The 23,267-nt window shown below is 32.3% G+C and overlaps 1 protein-coding gene across 7 annotated transcripts in view; it reads left to right on the forward strand.

Moving 5' to 3' along the window:
* LOC134229321 (anoctamin-7-like) overlaps positions 1 to 19,328 on the forward strand; it is a 35,410-nt gene extending 16,082 nt beyond the window's left edge. For 4 of the 7 annotated variants that reach the window (XM_062711061.1, XM_062711060.1, XM_062711056.1 and 1 more), the window contains 20 exons: positions 2,071 to 2,178; positions 3,468 to 3,485; positions 7,858 to 7,994; positions 8,203 to 8,371; positions 8,729 to 8,894; positions 9,166 to 9,256; positions 9,486 to 9,652; positions 9,862 to 9,944; positions 10,481 to 10,618; positions 10,916 to 11,111; positions 11,642 to 11,753; positions 11,854 to 11,908; positions 12,133 to 12,230; positions 12,753 to 12,877; positions 13,003 to 13,208; positions 14,121 to 14,254; positions 14,381 to 14,471; positions 14,722 to 14,853; positions 15,374 to 15,394; positions 16,973 to 19,328. In XM_062711061.1, coding sequence (XP_062567045.1) covers positions 2,071 to 2,178; positions 3,468 to 3,485; positions 7,858 to 7,994; positions 8,203 to 8,371; positions 8,729 to 8,894; positions 9,166 to 9,256; positions 9,486 to 9,652; positions 9,862 to 9,944; positions 10,481 to 10,618; positions 10,916 to 11,111; positions 11,642 to 11,753; positions 11,854 to 11,908; positions 12,133 to 12,230; positions 12,753 to 12,877; positions 13,003 to 13,208; positions 14,121 to 14,254; positions 14,381 to 14,471; positions 14,722 to 14,853; positions 15,374 to 15,394; positions 16,973 to 17,074 — 2,349 coding nt within the window. In that variant the 3' untranslated portion in view covers positions 17,075 to 19,328. The remainder of the gene's footprint in view (positions 1 to 2,070; positions 2,179 to 3,467; positions 3,486 to 7,857; positions 7,995 to 8,202; positions 8,372 to 8,728; positions 8,895 to 9,165; positions 9,257 to 9,485; positions 9,653 to 9,861; positions 9,945 to 10,480; positions 10,619 to 10,915; positions 11,112 to 11,641; positions 11,754 to 11,853; positions 11,909 to 12,132; positions 12,231 to 12,752; positions 12,878 to 13,002; positions 13,209 to 14,120; positions 14,255 to 14,380; positions 14,472 to 14,721; positions 14,854 to 15,373; positions 15,395 to 16,972) is intronic. The other 3 variants (XM_062711057.1, XM_062711058.1, XM_062711059.1) reach the window with 3 other exon arrangements.
* Positions 19,329 to 23,267: the final 3,939 nt, after the last annotated feature.

Below are 23,267 nucleotides of genomic sequence, written 5' to 3' on the forward strand. Positions count from 1 at the left end.
GTTAATAAAATGATTTCCGAAACAAGTGCTTGTGATTTGAAAGTTTGGATGGATTATGCCTGTGTTTCCAATAGAGAAATACTTGAAAAATTGTTTTTCATTTTTTGTAATAAATGCCTGTTATAATTATCGTATTGATGTTTAACTAGACTGTGTACTTCAGTTTTATTCATTAGAAAAATATAATGATCAATTAATGGTACAAAGGCATATATATTTGTTAACTGTATCTAAAATTTGTTACTATATATACATTTAACTACAGGAAGAGGTAGAAGTGAGTAGTTTTAGAAACTCAATTCTCTGTTTAAACCACATAAACTAGCTGTACTTTGAATAACTTTCAAGATAATATATACATGATTTGTTTATGCCATTTAGTTGACTATAACAACTATGCAATACAGTCTTAGTTAATATGTCTCAGTTTCATTCTTCATGATCATATACTGTGAGTTAAGTTTACTGTAGCTCTATAAAAAAATGATGTGACTATTTATAGGGTCTATCTTGTAGTCTTTTTATAATATAGGTCTGATTTATACACATACATCAAATAAACTTACAGGTAATATAAATATGTTTAGAAATGATTCACCTATTTTAGATTATATACCCCCTGGTATGTGTACATGCATGTACCTAAATGAATAAATCTAATGCATATTTTTATGAGGAATACCTATAAGAGATAACCAGTTAGTAAAGGTGTTTTTGGTGTATATTTTAATTATCAACATGTTAAATTTTTGAATAATTTGATATTTTGAGCATAGCGGGAACTGCACCTATGCCTGCAAAACAATATGTACCTTGTGCATGTATACATTCAATGGATGTACCGGTATACTGTTAGCTGTACGTATGTACTGTAAGGAATATTCATAAATTTCATATTTTTCTTATGATTTAGATCGCCATAATTTATTATAAACTTCACAATTTTAAGAATTACATATTGGGACCAAGAAAGTTAGTTAATTGTTATTCATTAAATAGTTCTGAATTTTTTTTACTATGTATGTTTAAAAACAGGAGGAGATATATGTAAAAGTGAGTAGTTTTAGAAAATTCAATTCTCTGTAAACCATGTACATGTACTTTGAATAAATTATCAGTTATTAGAATGATTTATATCATGTAATTCTGTTACAAAAATATAATAGCGTCTAAATCTATGATGAGTTTTATTCTCCAAACTCGAGTAATTCAATTCCTGAAATATATACATGTACAGGATGTATTACATGTATAAAAGATTCTATAATTAGGCATGCATAATGTGTAGATTCCTTTATAAAAAGAAACAATATTGAAGACATTTTACTTTATTATTACAAATAAGTTATTAAGTTAAACAGATATCAGATGAATTTTTATTTTTATCACATCTTTACGCCTTTAATTAAACTGTGCTATGGATTTAGTCGTATATGATTTTTTTTTTTCATATGGACAGTTGTCATATATGGCATCAAGAGTGAGTTCATTAAATGAAAACAGTTTTAAACATGTGATAGCTATGTTCAACATGACTGAAAAAAAAAATTCTCAATGATTTTGGTTGGAATGCTAGTTATATAGATGATTTTTATCCAGTAAATGGTGCACAATCCATTGATTAAAAATCATATCCAAACACAGTCCATGGAAGTTCTCACATATAAATTTGCATAAATCCAAATTCATATTTTTGTGAAGCATATAAAGCAAACCAAGAGATAAGAACTATATTTTATGAACATACCTAACCTAACTTGTATATAATCTTATAATCTCATGAATTTGATATCCTGAGTGTAAAAAGTACATACAAGTACATTGTATACACATTGAATGATCTGATGTTTTGGAGGTCCATGTTTGCTCTGCTCCTACTTTATATTGTTTTATGGACTTATGATCTTGAATACTGTTCGTTATTATCCATATGTTTCATTGCACTAATACATGTAATTGTGTTTATATGTTCGGAACATTGATTGGTCTTATCCTCTTCTCCAAAGAAATATATATTCATGTACCTTTAATATTGCATTAATTAATTCATGCCACTTTTATCATGAATAGGAACGTACTCAGAGTCAGAAGAAAATCACCTATTTTATAAAGATCCATGCACCCTGGGATGTCCTGTGCTTTTATGCAGAAGATCTGTGTTTTAGAGCACCATTACAGGTAGGTTCAACAGTAAAACTGGCAAGGCAAGGAGTTAAGGTTTATTGATACTCTAAAAAGAGAGATAACTCTTATTGAGAATAAAATCTACATGTATTTATCAGTCCTAAATTATAATTTTGTCAAGTGGAATTTTTCCCCCTAATTTTTCTTGGCAAGATATAAAAAATTATCTGCATTTTTTTTTTTAAACATACAAATGTATATATATTTTTCTGGGAACATAATGATTACTGGTATCAACATCATATAAAATGAAAATCATATGGCAAATCCTGTTTCATTTTTATTTTGTAGCAAATCTTCTAACATATGCATGTTTAAGAGTTATAGAAAGATATGACTCATTGTTATACTTAACTAACTGTATTAAACTTGAACATAAAGTCCGCCGAGAACCTGTTTTATACGCAATAGCTCTCCTTCATGCCCCTGCGCTAAAAATAGCGACATGTAAAACTATAAATACTAATAAAACAAACGGGGCGGGGCACAAACTTATGACCTTGACCTTTGACCTTTTGACCTCAAAATCAATATATCACAAAAGAATTTGCTTACATGACCTTGACCTTTGACCTTTTGGCATCTCTATAGGGATGTTTGATTTGAATATACACATTACATCAGTTTAAAGTTTTATTAGTGATCGAGGTCAAAGCATTGTATTATTTTTCCTAGGACTAACTTGCTTTGCAGGTTAACACTAGTTTCATATGATTGAAAAGAATTTGGAACCTTTTTATTGAACTTTGCCTCACTGATAAAAAAAAAATGTTGAAGTGACTGCTTTGTATTCTTAGATACTCTTTGATTATACATGTATACCTTTGTTTCATATTTGATTATATGCTTATGTTACATCTACATTAAAATATTTTTAGCTATATGGTTACTTGTAGAGGAGTTACGTGGTTTCTCAGAGCTAGTAATTGATTTAACAACTCTGAAAATCAATTTAATTCTCCAGCACAGGAACAGCTTATTATTAATTCATGTTTCAACGTCAAAGATAAACTTGTTTACACATACAAATAACATAGAAAAAGTCTTCTTTTAGTTTCTGAAAGAAATGATACTAGTATAGAAGAAAAAGTAGCATAAGTCTAGAAGTATTCTTGTTAAATACCAGCAATAATCTTAAGTTTAAAAAAACAGAAACATTTTATTATATATTTCATGTGCTTCTATCTATTAATTGTTTTATTTTTCTGTTTTCAAAAATTAAAGAACTTTGATTTCTTGAATAATATGATTTTTTTTTTCTCTTTGGTTTAATATGATTTTAGGAATTGATACCCAGTAAGGTTTGTTGTTATTTTTATTTGTTTTGTTCCTTTGCATTGGAAAAATTTTATTTTATGCTTAAGCATACAATATCTGTCTCTGTACAATATTAAATAGATACTTCGATCCCTCATACACTTATATTGATCTGAAATGTACCATGCATATCAAATAAGACTATTACGTCAGATTGTACAGAAACTTGGGTTAATGAGCCAAGAAATACTGAATTCTGATTGATTTGAATACATATCTCTGGTTATATCTTACTTCTGTGGAATGACTGCATGCATAAGTATACCACGTATATATATCACCCAAATACAGTAAACCAACTCTAAGACTTCTACTTTCTCTTCCAACGATGTCATTTTTCTGTTTCCTCCCCCTCCCTGTTATCTTTGTTTTAAGATTGTCAAATAATTATTAATATGTTATGATACAAAATGATTTTTTTCATTCTTCCTAGAAATAAAACCATATTTGGCAGATATTTAGGTATGATATAACATTGCTTAGAACTCGGCAACTTTAGGCCTAAGAAGATATATATTTTTGAAATCTTCTAGGATCGATGCATTTACCATTAATGGTAATTAAGCCTGGTTCATTTAATAGACTTGCTTGTGAATGCATCTCATAGGTACACCCAAAGTAAAATTTGCAGGCATGTAATACTTACACCTGTAAGTAAATATATGCATGTGAATGGGGCTATGAAACAGTACCAGGGAAAATATTTGCATTTGATATTTGACAGCTTTTTAGCTCACCTGAGCCGAAGGCTCACGTGAGCTTTTCTGATCACATTTTGTCTGTAGTCCGTCTGTCTGTCTGTCTGTCTGTAAACTTTTCACATTTTCGACTTCTTCTCAAGAACCACTGGGCCAATTTCAACCAAACTTGCCACAAAGCATCCTTGGGTGTAGGGAATTCTAGTTTGTTCAAATGAAGGGCCACGCTCTCATTCAAGGGGAGATAATTGGGAATTAATAAAAATTTGGTGGTATGTTTTAAAAATTTTCTTCTCAAGAACAGCTGTGCCAGAAAAGATGAAACTTATACATAAAAATGGAAGAAATTTTGGTAGTGAAAAATAGATTCATTTAGTTTGTTAAAATCATGTAAAAATGACCCCCGATATTATTGTGCGGGGCCACAATGGCATGACCAAAGTTTTACAATACAAAATTTATAGGAAAATTCTTTAAAAATCTTCTTCTCAAGAACCACTGTGCCAGGAAAGCCAAACCTTACATGGAAGTTTGTTCCTCTGTTTTAGTGTAGATTCAAGATTGTTGAAATCATGATGCCCTGGTTTGTTTTTGTTTTCATGATGGAGGTACCAAAATGACCAACCAAAGTTTTACATAGAACTATATAGGAAAATTCTTTAAAAATCTTCTTCTAAAGAAAAGCAAAGCTAAAATTGATCATATTAATATGGAAGCATCCTCAGGTAGTGTAGATTCATGTTTGTTCAAATCATGACCCCCAGGGGTAGGGCGTGGCCAAAATGGCCAACCAAATTTTTGCATAGAAATATATAGGAACATTTTTAAAAATGTCTTCTTAAGAATAGCAATGCCATGACTGGTCATGGGACTACTTTTAGATTTAAACTTTTGAATAATAAACCAATTTTTACTTTTTCCTAGCCACAGTGCTCAGGTGAGCGATGTGGCCCATGGGCCTCTTGTTATTATATTACAGAGACAACTGTTTAATTGTATTTTGTTCAGATTTGTTCATTTATTTTATTTGGTTTATTTGTCAGATCTTACATGATAGAGGTAACATATTGGTTTGTTGTCCTGCCTTCAGTTTGGAGGTACCAATATCATTGGTTTGTTGTTCAGTGCTTTCATGATGGTGGAACCAAGTTAGTTTGTTCTGCCTATTTGAATTTGTCAAATTTGTTTGTTTTTCTGCCTTCAATTTGGAGGTACCAATATAGGGATGTGCGATTTTATCGGTATACTGGTATATCGTGATTTTTTGTTGTGTGATACGTATTGCGATACGGAGACCTAAATACTGGTATTTAGGTACACCTAAATACCGGTATTTAGGTACATTTTATGAAGTCCAGAAATTGTTTATTTATTTGTTCAATTTTTCAAATTAGAATTACAGAAAGTCTAAAAAATGTTGTAAAAGGTGAACAGAATGACATTCTACCATCCAAATATGATTAATCTTATTTACATAAAAAATTTGAAAAGATGAAATTTTGTTTTTCTAGCATATTTTAAAGAAAAATAATGACTATTCATTTAAAATCATTGTAAATAAAATTGCTTGTAAAAATATCACGATATTATTGTGATATTTTGGGAAAAAATCATGATACATGTACATATGTATATTGCAATACAAAATTTTTAGCGATACCATCCCTTTACCTATACCAATTGGTGTCTGTTTTTTGCAATTGAGGTACCAATTGGTTCATTGTTTTGTCTTCATATTGGAGGTACCAATACCAATTAGTTTGTTGTTCTGTTTTTGTGATGGAGTTACCAATTGGTTCATTGTTCTGCTTCCATGATGAAGGTACCACTGCCAACTGGTTTGTTGTTTTGTTTTCATGATGGAGGTACCATGCAGTTAAATTGTTGCTCTGACTTGAAGATGGAGGTACCAGTTCAATTTGTTCTGCCTTCATAATGGAGGCACCAATACCAATGTTTTGTTTTTCTGGCTGCATGATGGTTACAAATTAAAGAACAAGGTTCACTTTATCCATTAAATGGTCCTGTCCATATAAAAATTAACCAAGTCCCAATGTCTAATTTCAAACATCAATATAAAGTAGAGATGCAGTGCTTTCATTTCCTGTAGAAAAGGTTCCTTTGAGAGTTCAGGTGTTGCAAAATACATGTAGGATTTATGAAATTTCAGTGTTTTTGCATTTTGATTTACTGACTGTATGTTCAATTGTTTTACGTCTCTCTTATTTTGGAGAAAATGGGTGACTTTGAGCATCTTCAGCCTCCATGATCAAGGTCACAATTGAATTGTTTAAATTTATATACAAGTTTCAAAAGTTACCAATAAAACTTTCTAACAGGATGAAACTTAGAATGTACCATGTGCAATATAAGAAAAAATTAACTTATAAACATTATACATGTAACATCTTTGACAATGTACATATTTGCATTACTATATCCAGAAGACATGATAAATGTGTTTGGCAAGATCTGATTGTTTGAAACTAAAAAAACAATTATAGGTTTCAGACTGTGATAGAGTGAAAATATCAGACAAAACTAATGTAAAGTTAGCCCACTCAGAAGAAAGTGTTAAAGAACGTGGGCTAGATCGCTCACAAATGCTTTTAGATGTCACTTAATGATATGTTATAGAGTCGATGGATGGACTTAACTTCTAGTCAGGCTCTATCATTTCCAATTTATTGCAGAATTGATGGCCCATAATTTACGTTGTTTGATTTAAATCTTGTATTCAGTGTTTATTACTTTGCATCACTTACTAGGAGTGATGAAATTAATTTTAACAGAATTATTCATTATTGAATTATTCATTTCTTTCTATCCTTTTAAATCTAGTTTTTTTTTTTAAATGTCAGATAAAATTGGTGAGGCAGAATTACTGGTAGTAAGCTATATTCTGCAATGGATTTTTCAATGTTTCTAATAGTCAACATTGTCACCAGAGTAAATTAACAAATAAAGCAATGCATCTTTACAGACAAGCTACTTATTGAATGTCAGACGTTCAGTGGAAATGCTCATATTGCATGCCAGAGAAATCTATTTTCTATCCTGTCATTAGGAGAAATATTGGAAGACAAATATAAATCGGTTTTGTTCAACATTGTCATATAGCCTTTCTTTTCCCCATAGTCACTGCAGAATGTTAAGATTTGCTTTTTCATCTGATTTATGGCTATATTGTTTGACATAAAGATTTTGATTTATCACAAGTTTTTTTTTTTCTCAAAAAGAATTCAGTTCCGTAATCAACGTAAACACAGGGGATATACTGGATGTGTTTTCATGGAAAAACTCATTTAGGCTCCAAGAGTAATGGCTTCAAGATATTTTAGCCCTTCTCTTTCTGTATGGTATTGAATTTTCAGATGCTTTCTCAGATGAGGGAAAAAAAAAAACCAAAAGCACCACTGTACTTTATACTGAAACAAGAGCAGAGTCTCTTCCACAGAGAACATGAATAAATTTATTGCTTGTTAATTAATAGCCTCTTTACATGTATAATTCATTGCCATATTTGATATGAATCTTTGATATGAATATTGTGCATTAGAGACTAAATTTTTTTTAAAAATTCTTGGTTAGCAGATATCTTTGGCATCTGTGTAGTATATTTCTATGTTTTATATTTTATTGTTACCTGTTTCTATAGGCACATCCCAATCCTGCAGACAACTGGTCAGAGAATGTACTCCGAGCTCTACACATACCAAACCTTATGTCAGATGATGTACCTAATCAGCCCATGGACTTCTACACATGCCAGTTCAAAATGTCCAAACTGGACAGGTATTAATGTGTAAAAATTTGTAAATGTATTCATAGGCAGTGAGGAGGGAGGGGAAACAACTATACATGTATAGTGTGTGTCAGCCCTTAAGTTAGACAACCTTTCTTTTAAACATATAATTTGTGATACAACTTGGTTAAAATTAATTCTTTTTCTTTACACAAATATGGTAAATAATTCTTAACAGTAAAACAACTTTTTCTGCAGATTTCTGGGAAGTGATAATAAGGATACATACTTCACAAACATTCAGAGACATCGAGTGGTGTGGGAGATTCTGTCTACCACTGCATACGGGAAGAAGAAGAGGGCTGAAATAGGGATAGAAAGGCTCCTAGAAGAGGACGTTTTCAAAGCAGCATTCCCCTTACATGATGTATGTGACTGTTTTGTTTTTTTTATCTCCCTTGAGCCTTATTAATTTTAGCTATTTATTTTGAATTACTGTGTAATAAATCTGAATCTAGTTCATCAGGAGAACAATTAAAGTACATTGTGTCAAAATTCAAGTCAAGAAATTTAGTGAGATGCGAACTTTATTATAATAACTATGATATATTTAGAATATCAATAATTTCTCGCAATTAAGTACAGGATATAAAGATTTTATATAATTAATGCCCTTCAAGCATGATAGCATATTGTTTCAGGTCTTTCCTGATCAAAATTTGTTCATTGAAGTATTTCAGACATAATATATCTAGGTTGTGATGTATATGAATTTTTTCTGCAGGGTCCATATGAGAAACCGGATCATGGCATCAGTCCGGAGGATATGAACCACCGGCAGGTCTTGTATGAGTACTGGGCGCGGTGGGGAAAGTGGTACAAGTACCAGCCATTGGACCACATCAGAGAGTACTTTGGGGAGAAAATTGGCATATACTTTGCTTGGCTAGGTGAGAACTTTTACATAATGTCATATGTAGGAAGATTTTTGTTTTATAATCTGGAGAAAGAGCCATTTTTAAAATAATCTTCATGTATTAGATCTTATATGTTACATTAACCCATTAGAACACCGCGTGCAGACAATACTTAGTATTTCGAATTGGAAATCATTTTAAACTATTGACTGTGAAAGGGACTAAAAGTCTCCATCATACTAAGCAATATTTCAAATCATACAATATATGAATGACTGAAATTTATTATGCTTATTTTTCCCAGGATTTTACACTGCCTGGCTGTTACCGGCTGCTGTCGTTGGAATTATTGTGTTTGTGTACGGAGTTATTTCTGTGTTCCATAATGTCCCAGTGTGAGTATAAAACGTAAAATTATATTGACTGAATTTTGATACTCATGATACAGTTTTTCCTTGTAAACATGATCATTTATCATTATAGCCTGTTTTTTTAATTAAAAAAAAATGTATGTGTAAGAAATTGTTTCCTGATCTTTGTTGTGGAACACAATAGATTAAAGCCTTTGAAGGAATAAGAAAGCTAAACTAAAAGCATTCCTACTTCTGCTGTGTCTTTTTTCAGTAATGATGTGTGTTCGAGTGGTAAGGATTACAAGATGTGTCCACTGTGTGATGAGAAGATAGGCTGTGCCTACTGGTACCTCTCAGATGTCTGTACTTACGTCAAAATAGCCTACCTGTTTGATCACCCAGCTACCGTGGCTTACGCTGTGTTTGTGTCATTTTGGGGTAGGTCATCTTCTCTTCTCTTTGTAAATCTTCTTGAATTTACTGTTATAGCACTTTCTTGCAAGTGTTTATATCCAAGATTTCACTGTACTATGATTTGTAGTGTTCAACAAGCACTTTGATAACAATTTACACTACCCAGTACTCAGTCCTAACATGTATCTGAATGCTGTGTTTTTAACATTTTTAAATTGTCATATGTTATTCAGCTGTAACTTTTCTGGAGTACTGGAAAAGAAAGAATGCCAGCTTAGCTCACCATTGGGATGTCCTGGACTTTGAGGATGAAGAGGTTACAGTTTTCTTTTTCAAAGTTATCGAGTCTTTTGTTAAAATTGAATACATGTTAAACAATATGTGATTTTAAACTACTAGTATTTTACAACTGACACTGTACATGTAGGTATTGATTATAATTGTTCACAGAGAATACATGATTATATACATGATGCATATCAAATGCATGTTCATCAGAAACTGTTGATCATATTTTTCTGGAAAACATCAGCTGTCATATATCTTAGTGCATATATGTATATCTTGAATAAATTTATATTTAAGTATTGGTCACCTAAGGTTTCATAAGAATAATTCATTTATTCAACCAATTTATGCTTTCTGAAATGGCGGAACAATTTTCAGCAAGTTAGCGTTGATAATTTGGCGCCCTCTTAATGTGCTAGTTATAAAAATATCAACATTTAAGCTAATTTTCATTCCGCCAAAATCGCTAAATAGAATACACCGCTAAATGTAATACGTTTACAGTATATCCTTTCATGTAATTTATTTAATCAACCATTGTCACTTTGTGGATGATTTTTGCAGGAGAGGCCCAGACCAGAGTATGCTGCAAAGGCTCCAACATACGAGAAGAACCCCATAACGGGGGTCAAAGAGCCTCATTTTCCTCCCAGGGATAGAATCCCCAGAATTCTGTCAGGATTTGGAGTCATCATTTTGATGGTATAACGCTGGTTTGCTTTTCTACTTCCCATAATATGTAAATTCAATCAATTTTCTTAATTAAAAATATAATTATGCAAAATCTTGGCATGGAGTTAAGTCTGAAAAGCTTGTTTAAATTTGTTGGGATACCAATGCTTTTAACTGAATGTAACTTGCAAATTAATACATCATTGAAATAAATTATGGTACATGATTTTATTTTTGTTATTGTGGATTGGGATAGATTATTGTTGAATGTATCAATGACTTACATTTTGTATTTGTAATTTACTTGAATTTTTTTCCTCTTTGTAGATGTCGCTGGTCCTGATCTTCATTGTTGCCGTGATAATGTACAGAATTTTAGTTAGTATACCTTTGTTCCAAAATAAAACACTACGAGGCCAGGCCAACCTTATTGCCAGTACCAGTTCAGCTGTAGTCAACTTGATTTTGATTATGGCCCTTGGAAAAGTTTACGAAAAATTAGCATTAAAACTTACACAGTGGGGTGAGTACTCGTTTGCTTAAATTTCCTCATTTGTTTGGAGCATAAAACTTTTCAGAACTGATGCTTTAAAGTCAGTCATCTATAAATTTTTGATCAGAAATAATTATATGGTGATATGAAAGACTTCTAAGAATTAAAAAGAAAGTGCAATTAGGCCAAAAAAAATTAATTTCTTGGTTCTCAGGCCCTCCCTCATCTCTTCCAAGGGTGCCTCATTGACCCTTTTTATTGCTAAATCAATAAAATAAAAAAATAAATCACCTCCCTCATCATTTTTGGGGGTTTTGTACAATGTAAAAAGCTGCCTCATCATGTTTTAGGGGCAATAAAAAAGAAAAAAAAATGCCTCCCTCCCTCATCATATTTCTTGAAAAAAGGCCTGAGAACCAAGGAATTAACTTTGCATGGCCTTAAGTATTTCTTTTTTGTTGATACATTTATTTTAAAATTGATGAAAAAATGGTATATTAAAAGGGAAGTCTCTTATAAGAATTGTAAATATATAATATGTCAATTTCTTTCTTTTTTAGAGATGCATCGAACTCAGACTGAATTTGAAGATCAGCTGACCTTTAAAGTGTTCATTTTCCAATTTGTCAATTTCTACTCCTCAATTATTTATGTAGCATTTTTCAAGGGAAAGTAAGAGTTAGAGTTTATTTGGTATTGAAAATTTGAAATCAACATCCAAATTGATTGGTTTTCAGAAACCTAGTACACGGTCAATTTTTTTTGTCTACAGGTTTAATGGTTATCCTGGTCACTATACAAAGCTGTTAGGTTTACGGAATGAAGAGGTAGGTCTATCTGTAGTTAATTAAATTGAATATGTAAATCTACCTTAATTTCACTATACATGTGGTGTGAGTTAAAGAATGCATTTAGAGTCCGATTTGAAATATTTTCCTTTATAAATACATAATTCACACACCTTGCAGCAGAAATATCCAGTAGAATTGCATATTACAGGATTCAAGTTTGGTTTACTACATCAATTAAAGAGTATATTTTGATATTGCAGTGTAATAATGGAGGCTGCCTGATAGAGTTGACACAGCAACTTGCAGTCATCATGATCGGCAAACAGATGATTAACAATGCACAGGAAATCATTATACCGTAAGTGAAAAATCTCACAAGATATATTGCTCAGAGCTGCAAGCCAATAGCCTTTCAAAATTATTGTTTAAATCATTGAGAAATTAATTATCACCATTGACTTACCAAGTATGCATTGTAAACCAGATTGTAAAAGTATTCTATCTTAATTTTCTCTGGATATCATTCTTTATAACCCTGCTGGTTGCTGCTTCAGCTATGTTTGCTATACTGTACATCACTAAATTTTTGTGACAACTTTTTTCGCGAGATGAACATTAACTCTGTATAAACAAGATAGTATTTTCATGAATTGTACTTACTTCTGTATATAATGCTATGTTTAGGAATACATGTACTTGAATACCTGAGAATGTTATTTTAGTGAGTACACTGTCTCATGTAATTACACGAAAATAAAGTCGTCACGAATAAAAAGTAATATCAGTAGATGGTAAAGCAAGTTATATTCTATTTGATAGTACAGATAATTTTGCTGATGATTATTTTGTAACAATAATAAGAGTCCTCATCTATCAACAGAAAGATGAAAGCCTTCTGGCACCGGTGTAAGACGAGTCTGGATAAGAGCGCCGTCAATAGCCGCTGGGAGGAGGACTATCAGCTGATCGAGAACGAGGGGCTGTTTGAGGAATACTTAGAGATGGGTAAGATTGGAGGATGGATCTACTGATATTGTGTATACATTACAATACATGTATCTATATTTTGTTCAGATGACTAAGTGCCCTGAGCATTGTCAGAGTTTTCAGTGAAGTTTGACCTCTTTCAGTGCTACAGTTTGGATTTATCACAATATTTGTGGCGGCGTTCCCCCTGGCTCCTCTGTTTGCTCTGTTGAACAACTGGGTGGAGATTCGACTGGACGCCCACAAGTTTGTCTGTGAGACTCGCCGTCCCGTAGCAGAGAGGGCTCAGGATATTGGAGTCTGGTTTACAATCTTGGATGCGCTTGCACAGTTGGCTGTTATAAGCAATGTATTCATTTTCAATACCATTTTATATATAGTTTATAAAGTTTACTTAATTTATCCTGAACATAAAAAAGGAAAAGAAAGACAGGAAAAGTTTTACATATTTATTGCAAAGGATGGTAGTGTTCAAGTCCTTCCTGACAATGTGGAGTTATGTCCAAGACACGATGTAGTTACGATATACACATTACTTTTTTATAGTTTTCTTTTATAATATCATGATATTTTTGCAATACTTCCTTTTTAGGACAATTTGATTTAAATGATTTTCGATCGTGCCGATATCGAATTGGTTGTTCCATGAATTGTGGTTTCAATCCTTAATATTGTGTTTCTAACAAATGTTACTTTAAACTTTATAAATTTTTATCGATATACGATAAAATTAATCATGTTTGCTCAGCCCATGGTAAATACCTTCCCTGTTACTTTGAATGTGTTTATATTTAATTACTTTACTTTTACAAAGATTTTACCTGCCATCGATATCATCGATATCGACGATATCGTACCAATATCGAATCATGATTGTTAAAAGCATATAACTTTACCAACCTTCACCCTAAATACAAAAAAATAGCTTTACAACACTTCTGTGTTTAATTAGTTTACCTTACTGTCGATATCATCGATATCGTATCGATATCGAATCATCATTTTTAAATCATTTTCAAGAATTGCACCCAACATCAAATCTAATCTTAAACAATAACAACCCTAATACATTCTTAATCATAATTTATTTTCATATTCATGCCAATAATGAATCAATTTTGACTTCACTTGTGACTTTGTAATCGACATAGAATTCGTTCTTGGACATGTATGACAATGTGAGTTAGCACCTTGATAACAATAAAGTATTAGATGTGTACTGTAAATGTTGATTTTTTAAATATAATAAATATATTTTCAGGCTTTCCTGATTGCGTTTACATCAGAGTTTTTACCACGCCTCCTTTACCAGTACCAGTATAACTGGAACCTAGAGGGATATGTTAACTTTACCCTTGCTGTGTCTCCCCCGGGCACCATGAACCAAACGTGCAGGTCTGTGTAGTAACCGGTTAAAAAATTAAATCTATGGTTCTATCATATAGAGTCTGAAAAACAAATTGTTTCAGTATTTTCTCAATGACCAAGGTCAGAGCTGAGAACTTATTCTTTAATATACAGGTACAAAGAATTCCGGGATGATGAAGGAAACTACACACTGTTTTACTGGCATTTACTCGCTGTCAGATTAGCTTTTGTTATCTTATTCGAGGTAACTTTTGTAACAATTATTAACTACTGTTCATTTCTGATACAAGATAACTTCATTAATTTTTGTCAGTTATTTAAAATTTTCATTATGGACAGATATATTCAGTTTTATAAAAGTCAAAGTCTACAATGAGTATTAGCTGAAAAATCTGAAAATATATGAAGTCACTTTGAAAGGTTAGATGTTTGAAGCACTATTATGTTCAGTGTTATTGCAGTTAGAAATAACAATTCTTCATTCAATATTGCAGCATGTAGTATTTGGGATATGTAAGTTGATTGATTTCCTGGTGCCTGATGTACCCGAAGCGTTAGAACTGAAAATCAAAAGGGAGCGATACTTAGCCAAGCAGGCCCTGGCTGACACAGATACCATAATGAAGGTCAGTCTCACTTTGGAGAATAATGTTACCTATATCTCAGTACACTGCAGGGTAACGACGCATTGTCTGGTAAAGTAGCTTATGCAATGTGTTCATTGTGTTGTGCTTCGAAAAAAAAAATTGATTAAAAAAATTAACCTTCTTTAATAATTGTTTTGCTGTTTTTTTCAAATGTAGATTGCTGTAAGTTGAAGTGATTGCTAAATCACAAATTTCATATACTGTACACCAATTTTTATTTGTGAGTTTTGGGACTTTAAATATTTGAAAATATCTCTCATTGTGAATTGATTAATTTTCATATATATATATTTTCCTTTAAAATATATTTCTTTGGATGCAAAATGAGTAATTGCGAATGGAATCCAAACTGAAGAATCATAGAGAACTGAAGGTGTCACAAATAAATGTTGATACAGCAGATTTACTTCAGTGAATTTTAGAATAGATTTTTATTTTGACATAACTGGAAACTTTTTATCATATATTTATAATGTTGATACAATTTGTGTATATATAGACCATACATCCAGAAGATGAGGTATGAATTCTCAATGTTGTTCACAAAATATGTGTTAGAATCTGAAATATCGGTAGAAAAGCATGAGTAATAAAGCATGGGACTTATCAAAGAATACACAAACAAATGATTTAAATTAATACAAATAGGAATTATATAAATACACATGTATACAGGAATATTATTTATAATTACAATTTTTTACAACAATCCATTTGTTTGCCAAGCGCATGCATTGCTAGCAAACCGAATATACTCTTATATAAATTTTCCCTGTATCCAAAATTCTTGATGAGAAATGTCATATACATGTGCATCAATAATTCTCAAGATGATGTAATAATGACCGTTTTGAATATGTATTGAAAATAAAATTACCAAAGAGTCTGTGCTGATGACAGGAGTAATCTGCCTATTGAATGTACATGTACCCTCTGTCTGATAGATGTACATTGAATCTCAGTCTACCTTAGAGTTTTGATTTATTTACAATGTAAAAAATAAAAAATGTTGTAATGAACAAAGCCTTGTTCACTGAGGCAATAAAAGTATTGGCTGTTATATCAGTTTAAGGAAATGCTGATAACAAGCATGCCTTTGTAAGACTGAGTTTTGTGGGTCCTGTGATGTAATGTTCGTGTTAGTTGTCTCCCTCCATTGTTGTTGTTCTAAAAATTGTGAAATTGTGTGAAACTTTTTGACTGATGTGCAGCTCAGAAATTGTAAGTTTCTTGTATGTGTTCTTTTAGAGATTAACTGTGACTTACAGACTTTGACAGTTTGATTTGCTGTGTTTCTATACTGTCATATCCTCAGAAATAACTGGCCTTGCCTCTATAATATGCTTGAACTCCTTTAAATAATGTTAAATAATTTGAATCACATGTTTTTGAATTAATTACAAGTATAGATGCAGTTTGAAATATTCTTTTAGGCACAAAAATTACGCATGAAACAAAAAGTAATTAGATGATTACTAATGCATCATGTTTTAATTCTACTGAAGTTTTTCTTAAAGAGATATGCATGAACACAGTTTCAACTGAATTTTTTAAATCAATGTTAACGTTTTACAATTCCTGACTAAGGCATATTATCTAATGATCAACAAACATTTGAACATAATCTATTGATTAACAAATGAAATACAGAACTTTAAGTTCTTCATAATGTAAACAAGGCTTGTGCCTTGTGTTTGTTTACATATAGAAAATATCATAAAATGAGACTGTCTAATACCAGGAAGTATTAAGAATTAACTTCTTTATTGAAATTATCTGCTTTGAATGAACATATGTTAGTAACTGTATATTAACCTTTGTGAACAAAAATGTGACACAGACTCTGTTTACATAACAAAGGTTTGGAGTTCTGGAAAACTAAAACTGATTAGAAAGACCTTAGTTAAATATTTGTAAAAATGGAAAATAAATTTGAACATTTTTAGCTGAAACTGTGTCCATGTCCCTTTAAGGTCTGAATTTTTAATTATTTTTTTTTTTCATTTGAGAAAATGCTTAGGTTGTACTTAAGAAGTATTTCTTGCTAAATGAACAGTACTCACACAGTGTTATTGACCTCCTATATTGACTTCTGTAGATTGCCCGGGGAGATGAGGAGGATGATGAGGAAGGTGTCCTGGTGTCCACTGTACCAAAGGGAGGGGGGTCCAGCCAGTCAGCTGTGGAGGACAAAGTCTAGCGTCCATTGTACCCCGGGGGACAGGTCCAGCCAGCCACCCCCCACAGTCCGGCGAACTAGTGTCATTGTCCCAATGGGATGCTAAAGCCAGTTATGGAGGACATTAATGTCCTACTTACTCTGAACTTCCCTCTTCATACTCTTAGATGTCTCAAACTTGATCAACTGTCGGGAGTGGAAAACTTAATGTTATGTCTTTCCTTCTTTTCAGTTTTGTGTGTATAGATTTTACAGTGGGTGTAGATGCAATACAGTAGATAAGATACAGATTAAATTGTTAACCTTCTTGTGGTTTATTTCACTCTTAAGTAGTTGTACTAGTTGTTTAGAACAACTTTTAATACAGGTATGAGCTTTATGATATACATATAAAATATGGTACATGTAATTACAATACTTCCACTATACATTGTTACATGTACATGTACTATTATACTATTATATGTGATATTGTTTAATTCTGTTGATGTGTGTATCAAATATATTAGAACTAGTTATTCACTTGTCTATACTTGTTTATTTTTTAGTTTTTATTTTTGTAAATAAAAGTAATTTCTGTGTACATTATTTAGAATTTTATTACATTTTACTTAATTCCACATTCCTCATATTATACAAATACTGAATCGTTATACTTACTTTGTTATATTAGAACAGCTAGTGTGATGAATACTATAATACTGTTCATATTGGGACCAGGTTTCATGTAAATATAAAAATGATGATTATACCTATGATGTATATACAAGAGAATTATGTAAGAACAGTTGGTTTAATGAAAACTTTTTAAAAAAAAGTTCATATTGGGATCAGGGGCTCGTAACATAAAGTTTGCTAAGTTTTTGACTTAAGTAGGGTTGTAAGTACGTTTTAGGCACAATTTTAGGACCTGTGTAAGTACTACTTAAGTATGTGTTAAACTGTAACATAAAGCGAACTTAGCTATGTCTTAGCTAAGTCATACCTATGTTAAAAATATTTCATACGAGTCAACCTATGGTTTTTCATTTTATGTAGATATATTGTTAAAAGTGAACCAGTTAGGGTTTAAATTAAATATACATGTATATCAAAATTGACGTCTTTACCTATCGGATTTAGTTATGTTAGATTAGATCTGATGATTCTGTTATAAATCATTCGGTGTATTTGAAAACAAATATACTGCATGGTCACACCGTAGCTATTCGTGGTTCATCGTAAATGTACAACTATTATTTATCGATCACTTGAGATGATTTCAGTTTACTTTTTGTTACTCTTTTGTTTTGACAAATGTTCACTTGCTTTGTTATTCTCGCAAACATAACAAGATAATCGACCTTCTATTTACTTGAAATTGAAACTTTAAAAAGGTTCAAAACATTTTGACCCCCCCTTATGTATCAGGCCTTGCATGTCAGTAGCAAAGACTGCATATGTTTTATGATATACTCATTTGCAATTTATCCAAGGCTGCAAAAAAAATTCGGGGGATTTTTTTCGTATGTCTCCACTTATCAACTCTCTCCCTCCCTCTCTCTCTCTCCCTCCCCCCTCTCTGGAACTATAGTGAGCACTGACTAAAACGCGCTTATCGTGTTCTACAATTATTCTACTTTACAGATACTTTTTTTATCACTCTTTTGGTCATCATCATCTTTCTTTTCTTTTTTAAAAAAATTATTTCATCTCATATTTTCAAAGTGAACAGAATGATCCATGATTTTTTACTGTGTTCAATTTTTTTCTATAACCTAGGTCCCACTAATCCCCCCCCCCCCCCCCCCAATGACGAAAAACTTAAATTCTTAAATTGGCATCAAATATAGATAATTGTTTTCCATAATATGAATAGAGGACTGTTTTAACATCGAAAGTCAACATTAAATAATTCCAAATATAAGTATAAGAAAGTTAAGATATACATGTACTTAAGTCACCTCTATTGGCCGCCTAAGTTTCACTAAGATTGCCAAATCTTAGCACGCTTCTAGTTACGGTGTTAAGTTTTAGACTGTACTTAAGTCCTACTTAAGCACGGTCTTAGACTTAAGTAACCTTTATGTTACAACTCCCACGTTTATTGTTACAACAAATATTGAAAGGAATTTTTTCTCTCACTTTTAGTTTTGAAAGGCTCAGATATTCATATTTCTGATATTGCTAAATTATAGCTGTAGAAATATTATGCTAAGTTTAAAATATTTTTAGACATGGTAGTGCTAAAATAGCTAAGTAGACATGATAGTGCTAAAAAAGCTTAGTAGACAGGTCATGCGCGGATCTAGAGGGGGGGTCGGAGGGGTCAGGACCCCCCCCCCCCCCTGGAATTTCCACTGGAATGTATATACTTAAGCAAGAGAGAAGTCACCTTGGACCCCCCCCCCCCTGGAAAACGCTGACCCCCCTAGTGAACATGAATATGTGTGAAATGATTATGAAATGTGCGAGATTTGAGGCAATAGAAGTCATTGCCTCCATGGTATGCTTACACTACTAATTAAGCTCTTTCGAATGACACCAAGGTCAATGGCCTTCTGACCTTGACTATGACCTATGTGCAAACAAAAATAGCTTTTTCGAACTTTGTTGCCACTGAGTGCATAGTGTCTCTTGTTACATATAGCATGTGTGATAATGTTAAACCTGTTTTTATTTCTTAAAGCAATAACAATATTCCATATATGTATGTTTATGAGACAGTCCATAAAAATGCTTTATTTAATGCTACGACAAAACGAATAAAACTTGTGAAAATGCATATGTAGCGTACTTATAGGAACATTTTTCCCCAGGGTAATGAGTAAAGATTTTCATTGAAATATACATCTTCATTTATTAACTTTTAAAAGTAATAAATCACCATTGGTTGCCACAATAAACAGATACTACAGTAAAGATTTCATAGGGTACATACATTACTGCCTTCATTTCTGATATTTTCACTTTATCTCTGTATTGAATCCTTGGTTCTTTAATTAATCATCTATTTTAAAAGTTATCTTTGTTTACTTATACATTGTGTACATGTGTTACAAAGCAGAACTTAGTGAATGCATGTATACATTACAAATATTCACCTTATGGACTTTATGTATTATCACTATTATCTGTCTTATATGAGATGAAGTACATTGTTCTCTTGTTAAGATCTTGCTATTTTTGATATTTGTTGTGTATTTATCTCACAGATCTCCCTGATTTTATTTGTTATATATACTGTTATTATTTGGTCTGTTGGGCTTCTGTGGAAGTGTTACAAGGACTACGCATAATGCTATGATTGAATCTCAAATGTTTATTTTATACTCTTAAACCAATTAAATACACCTTAGCAAGTAGAATTATTGTGTTAATCAATTATAGTAAAATTCTAAAAAAAAAAAAAAAAGTGCTTGAAGAAAAGGATGTAAAGGTTCTGTCTGTTGTAAAAATGACACTAACTGTCAAGAAGTTTTCCATATGAATAACATGACTTGGTGTAAAATGCAGAGAATGGAGACTCAAAAACAAAGTGTCACGGAGTGCAAGAGGGGGAGCTTAATGTCAATTTCAAAAGGTTTTCCAAAATTAATTCAAAAGCACTTTGTTTGCCCGTTTTTTAGCTCTACTGGTCAGAGACCAGAAGAGCTTATGCAATAGTAAGGTGTCCGTTGTCCGTTCGTCTGTCTGTCTGTAAACAATTTTTCAAAATGCTACTTCTCCTACAGTTTTGATCTGATTTCAATATAACTTGGCACACAAGTAGACTACACTAAGACACATAAAATAGTGCATTGATTTTTTATTTTGATTGACGGTGTTGCCATGGTTACTAAATATAGAATTTTCTTTGAAATTTCTTTAAAATGCCACTTCTACAGTTTTGATTTGATTTCAATATAACTTGGCACACAAGTAGACTACACTAAGATACATACATTCACAGGTAAGTCCAGGTAAGTCCCAACAAGAAATCAGACTATAATTGCTATCAAAACACACTTCACACCTGTTGTTCTATACTAATTACCAAATGTGTGCAAAACGGGAACACACCGACTACACTAAGATACATAAATTAAATAGTGCATCGGCTTTTGATTTCGATGAATGGTGTTGCCATGGTTGCTAAAAATATAATTTTCTGTGAAATTCATTTAAAACTCTACTCCTCCTACAGTTTTGATCTGATTTCAATGTAACTTGGCACACAAGTAGACTACACTAAGATACATAAAATAATGCATCGGTTTTTGATTTCGATGAATGGTGTTGCCATGAACTTTCTGTGAAATTTCTTTAAAATGCTACTCCTTCTACAGTTTTGGTCTGGTGGCAATGGTTTCTTTTCTCATCCTTTGTTATAAATACAAACCAGTAGAGGTACAGTCTGAACAGAGACTTCTGGTTTTGTGACATTCTAGTAAGTTCTCACAGATAATTAAAAATTGAGTTGCCAAATCTTATAAACAAGTGCTGAAATTGCAACAACATGCCCCAGCTCTTGCATCATCGAGCTCAAGAGACAAATACATTTTAAAAGGACACTCCATTTTGGAGCTTCTATCCTCCACATTTTACACCAAGCCGAATAATATCTATGCTGTAAATAGCAGGCAAAGCCTAGAGCAGCTTGGTGTTAGCTGCTACATGATATCAGGGAGTGACAGCTAGAGACCTAGTTTTTATACATGTACTTTGATTGGATGTAGAAGAGCATCTCTGGGAAGTCATATGAATTTAAATGGCTCACTACCTTGTATAAATACTGGTAGTAGTACAATTCTCTGTCATCTTTTGACTTTCAGTGAGGCGTGGCATTCTCGAAGCTACATAATGAGCGTCTCTCAAATTCTCATTGGATAAGAAATTAATAACATCAGCCACTTTAAACGATGAGATGGCTTAAGCCCCACTTCTTTGCCGTACGAAACGCTTTAATAGGATCCTTTGCTACACTCGTTGACATTCCCCCGAATTTTAATCCCACGTATATTTCAACAGTGAATGAAAGGCTGTGAAAATTTTAGACGCTAATTATGTAACGTCGGGAATGCCAATGCTTTACTGAAAGTCCAAGGATAACAAAGAGCTGTACTAAATAGCATCTGCACCAAACTTTACACTATTACGTTGATGTTTTATTATCAATTTCGGTTAAGTGTGGAGTTTTGCATTACGCCACAACCTTATTTGATGACAGCTGCGCTCAAAGTAAATTATACACGCCTCCTAACCGCAAGCTTTACGACTGGAAGTTTCTTCTAATCCGTGATTAATTGCTCGTGCAACAGACTATTTCCGTGTCAATGTTGATAATATGAGTTGACCAATCACACAGCGGGGGCGTGAATTGTTTACGCTAAGCGCATCTGTCAAACTAGATCGTGACGTAAGTAAAACTTCACATTTAACTGCAATCTATAATAAATGTTCTATTTAAAGCCCAAACGTGCCAGAATCCAGGCTTGGAAAGGTTATTATGGATGTTGTTAATCACTTACATATTCTTCTTAAACTTCCACGTTTGATAAGAGAGACTATACAGTCTCTTCATTAAAGGAGAGGGTCAAACAAGCTGACATAAATGCCCTAATGCTTAAACAGAGATGAAATTGGAAAAAAATTAATCAAAGCACAATTTTCTTTGATAGTTTGTATGTTACCTGGTAGTTAAAATTAATGTACATACTTAGTGTAAATTCTACACAATTTACAAAACTTAAAAGTATTCGTCTGTGAATAGCATGAACATACCAAAAAAAAGGGCAAAAATGACGGATGTTGAAATCGATATTTAAATGTTTGAGGGGCATTATACGGGTAGTAAGCGACTATCCTTTCAGAAGTGGAAAAAAACCTTGGACCAGAGAGATCACACGATCACCATGTACTGGTTCTAGCTGACAAATCAGGTAAGGCCCCCAACAACGTTGTCTTAAAGGTTCATTATAAAATGGTATTTCAGGGGGATTTCGATTTATTCCACTAGTAGAATCCAATGTATACTACACAAAGTTCCCTTTTTAAGGAGGAAATTTTTCAAAATTATATGTTAGTTTTAAATATATTCCTAATAAAACAAATTGAATTTTAAAATATTATTTAATACCAGATTCCTGATCTACATGAAAATCTTAAATGTACGTAATGGGATCTACAAAGCCTCTTTCTTTACTCCTAAGTAAACATTGACAGAAAAGAAAGGAACACGTCAAGAGTACTATAC

Source organism: Saccostrea cucullata, unplaced genomic scaffold (assembly GCF_032062105.1).
Source record: "Saccostrea cucullata isolate Sc308-1 unplaced genomic scaffold, CSIRO_AGI_Scuc_v1 ctg35, whole genome shotgun sequence".
Classification (NCBI taxonomy): domain Eukaryota; kingdom Metazoa; phylum Mollusca; class Bivalvia; order Ostreida; family Ostreidae; genus Saccostrea; species Saccostrea cuccullata.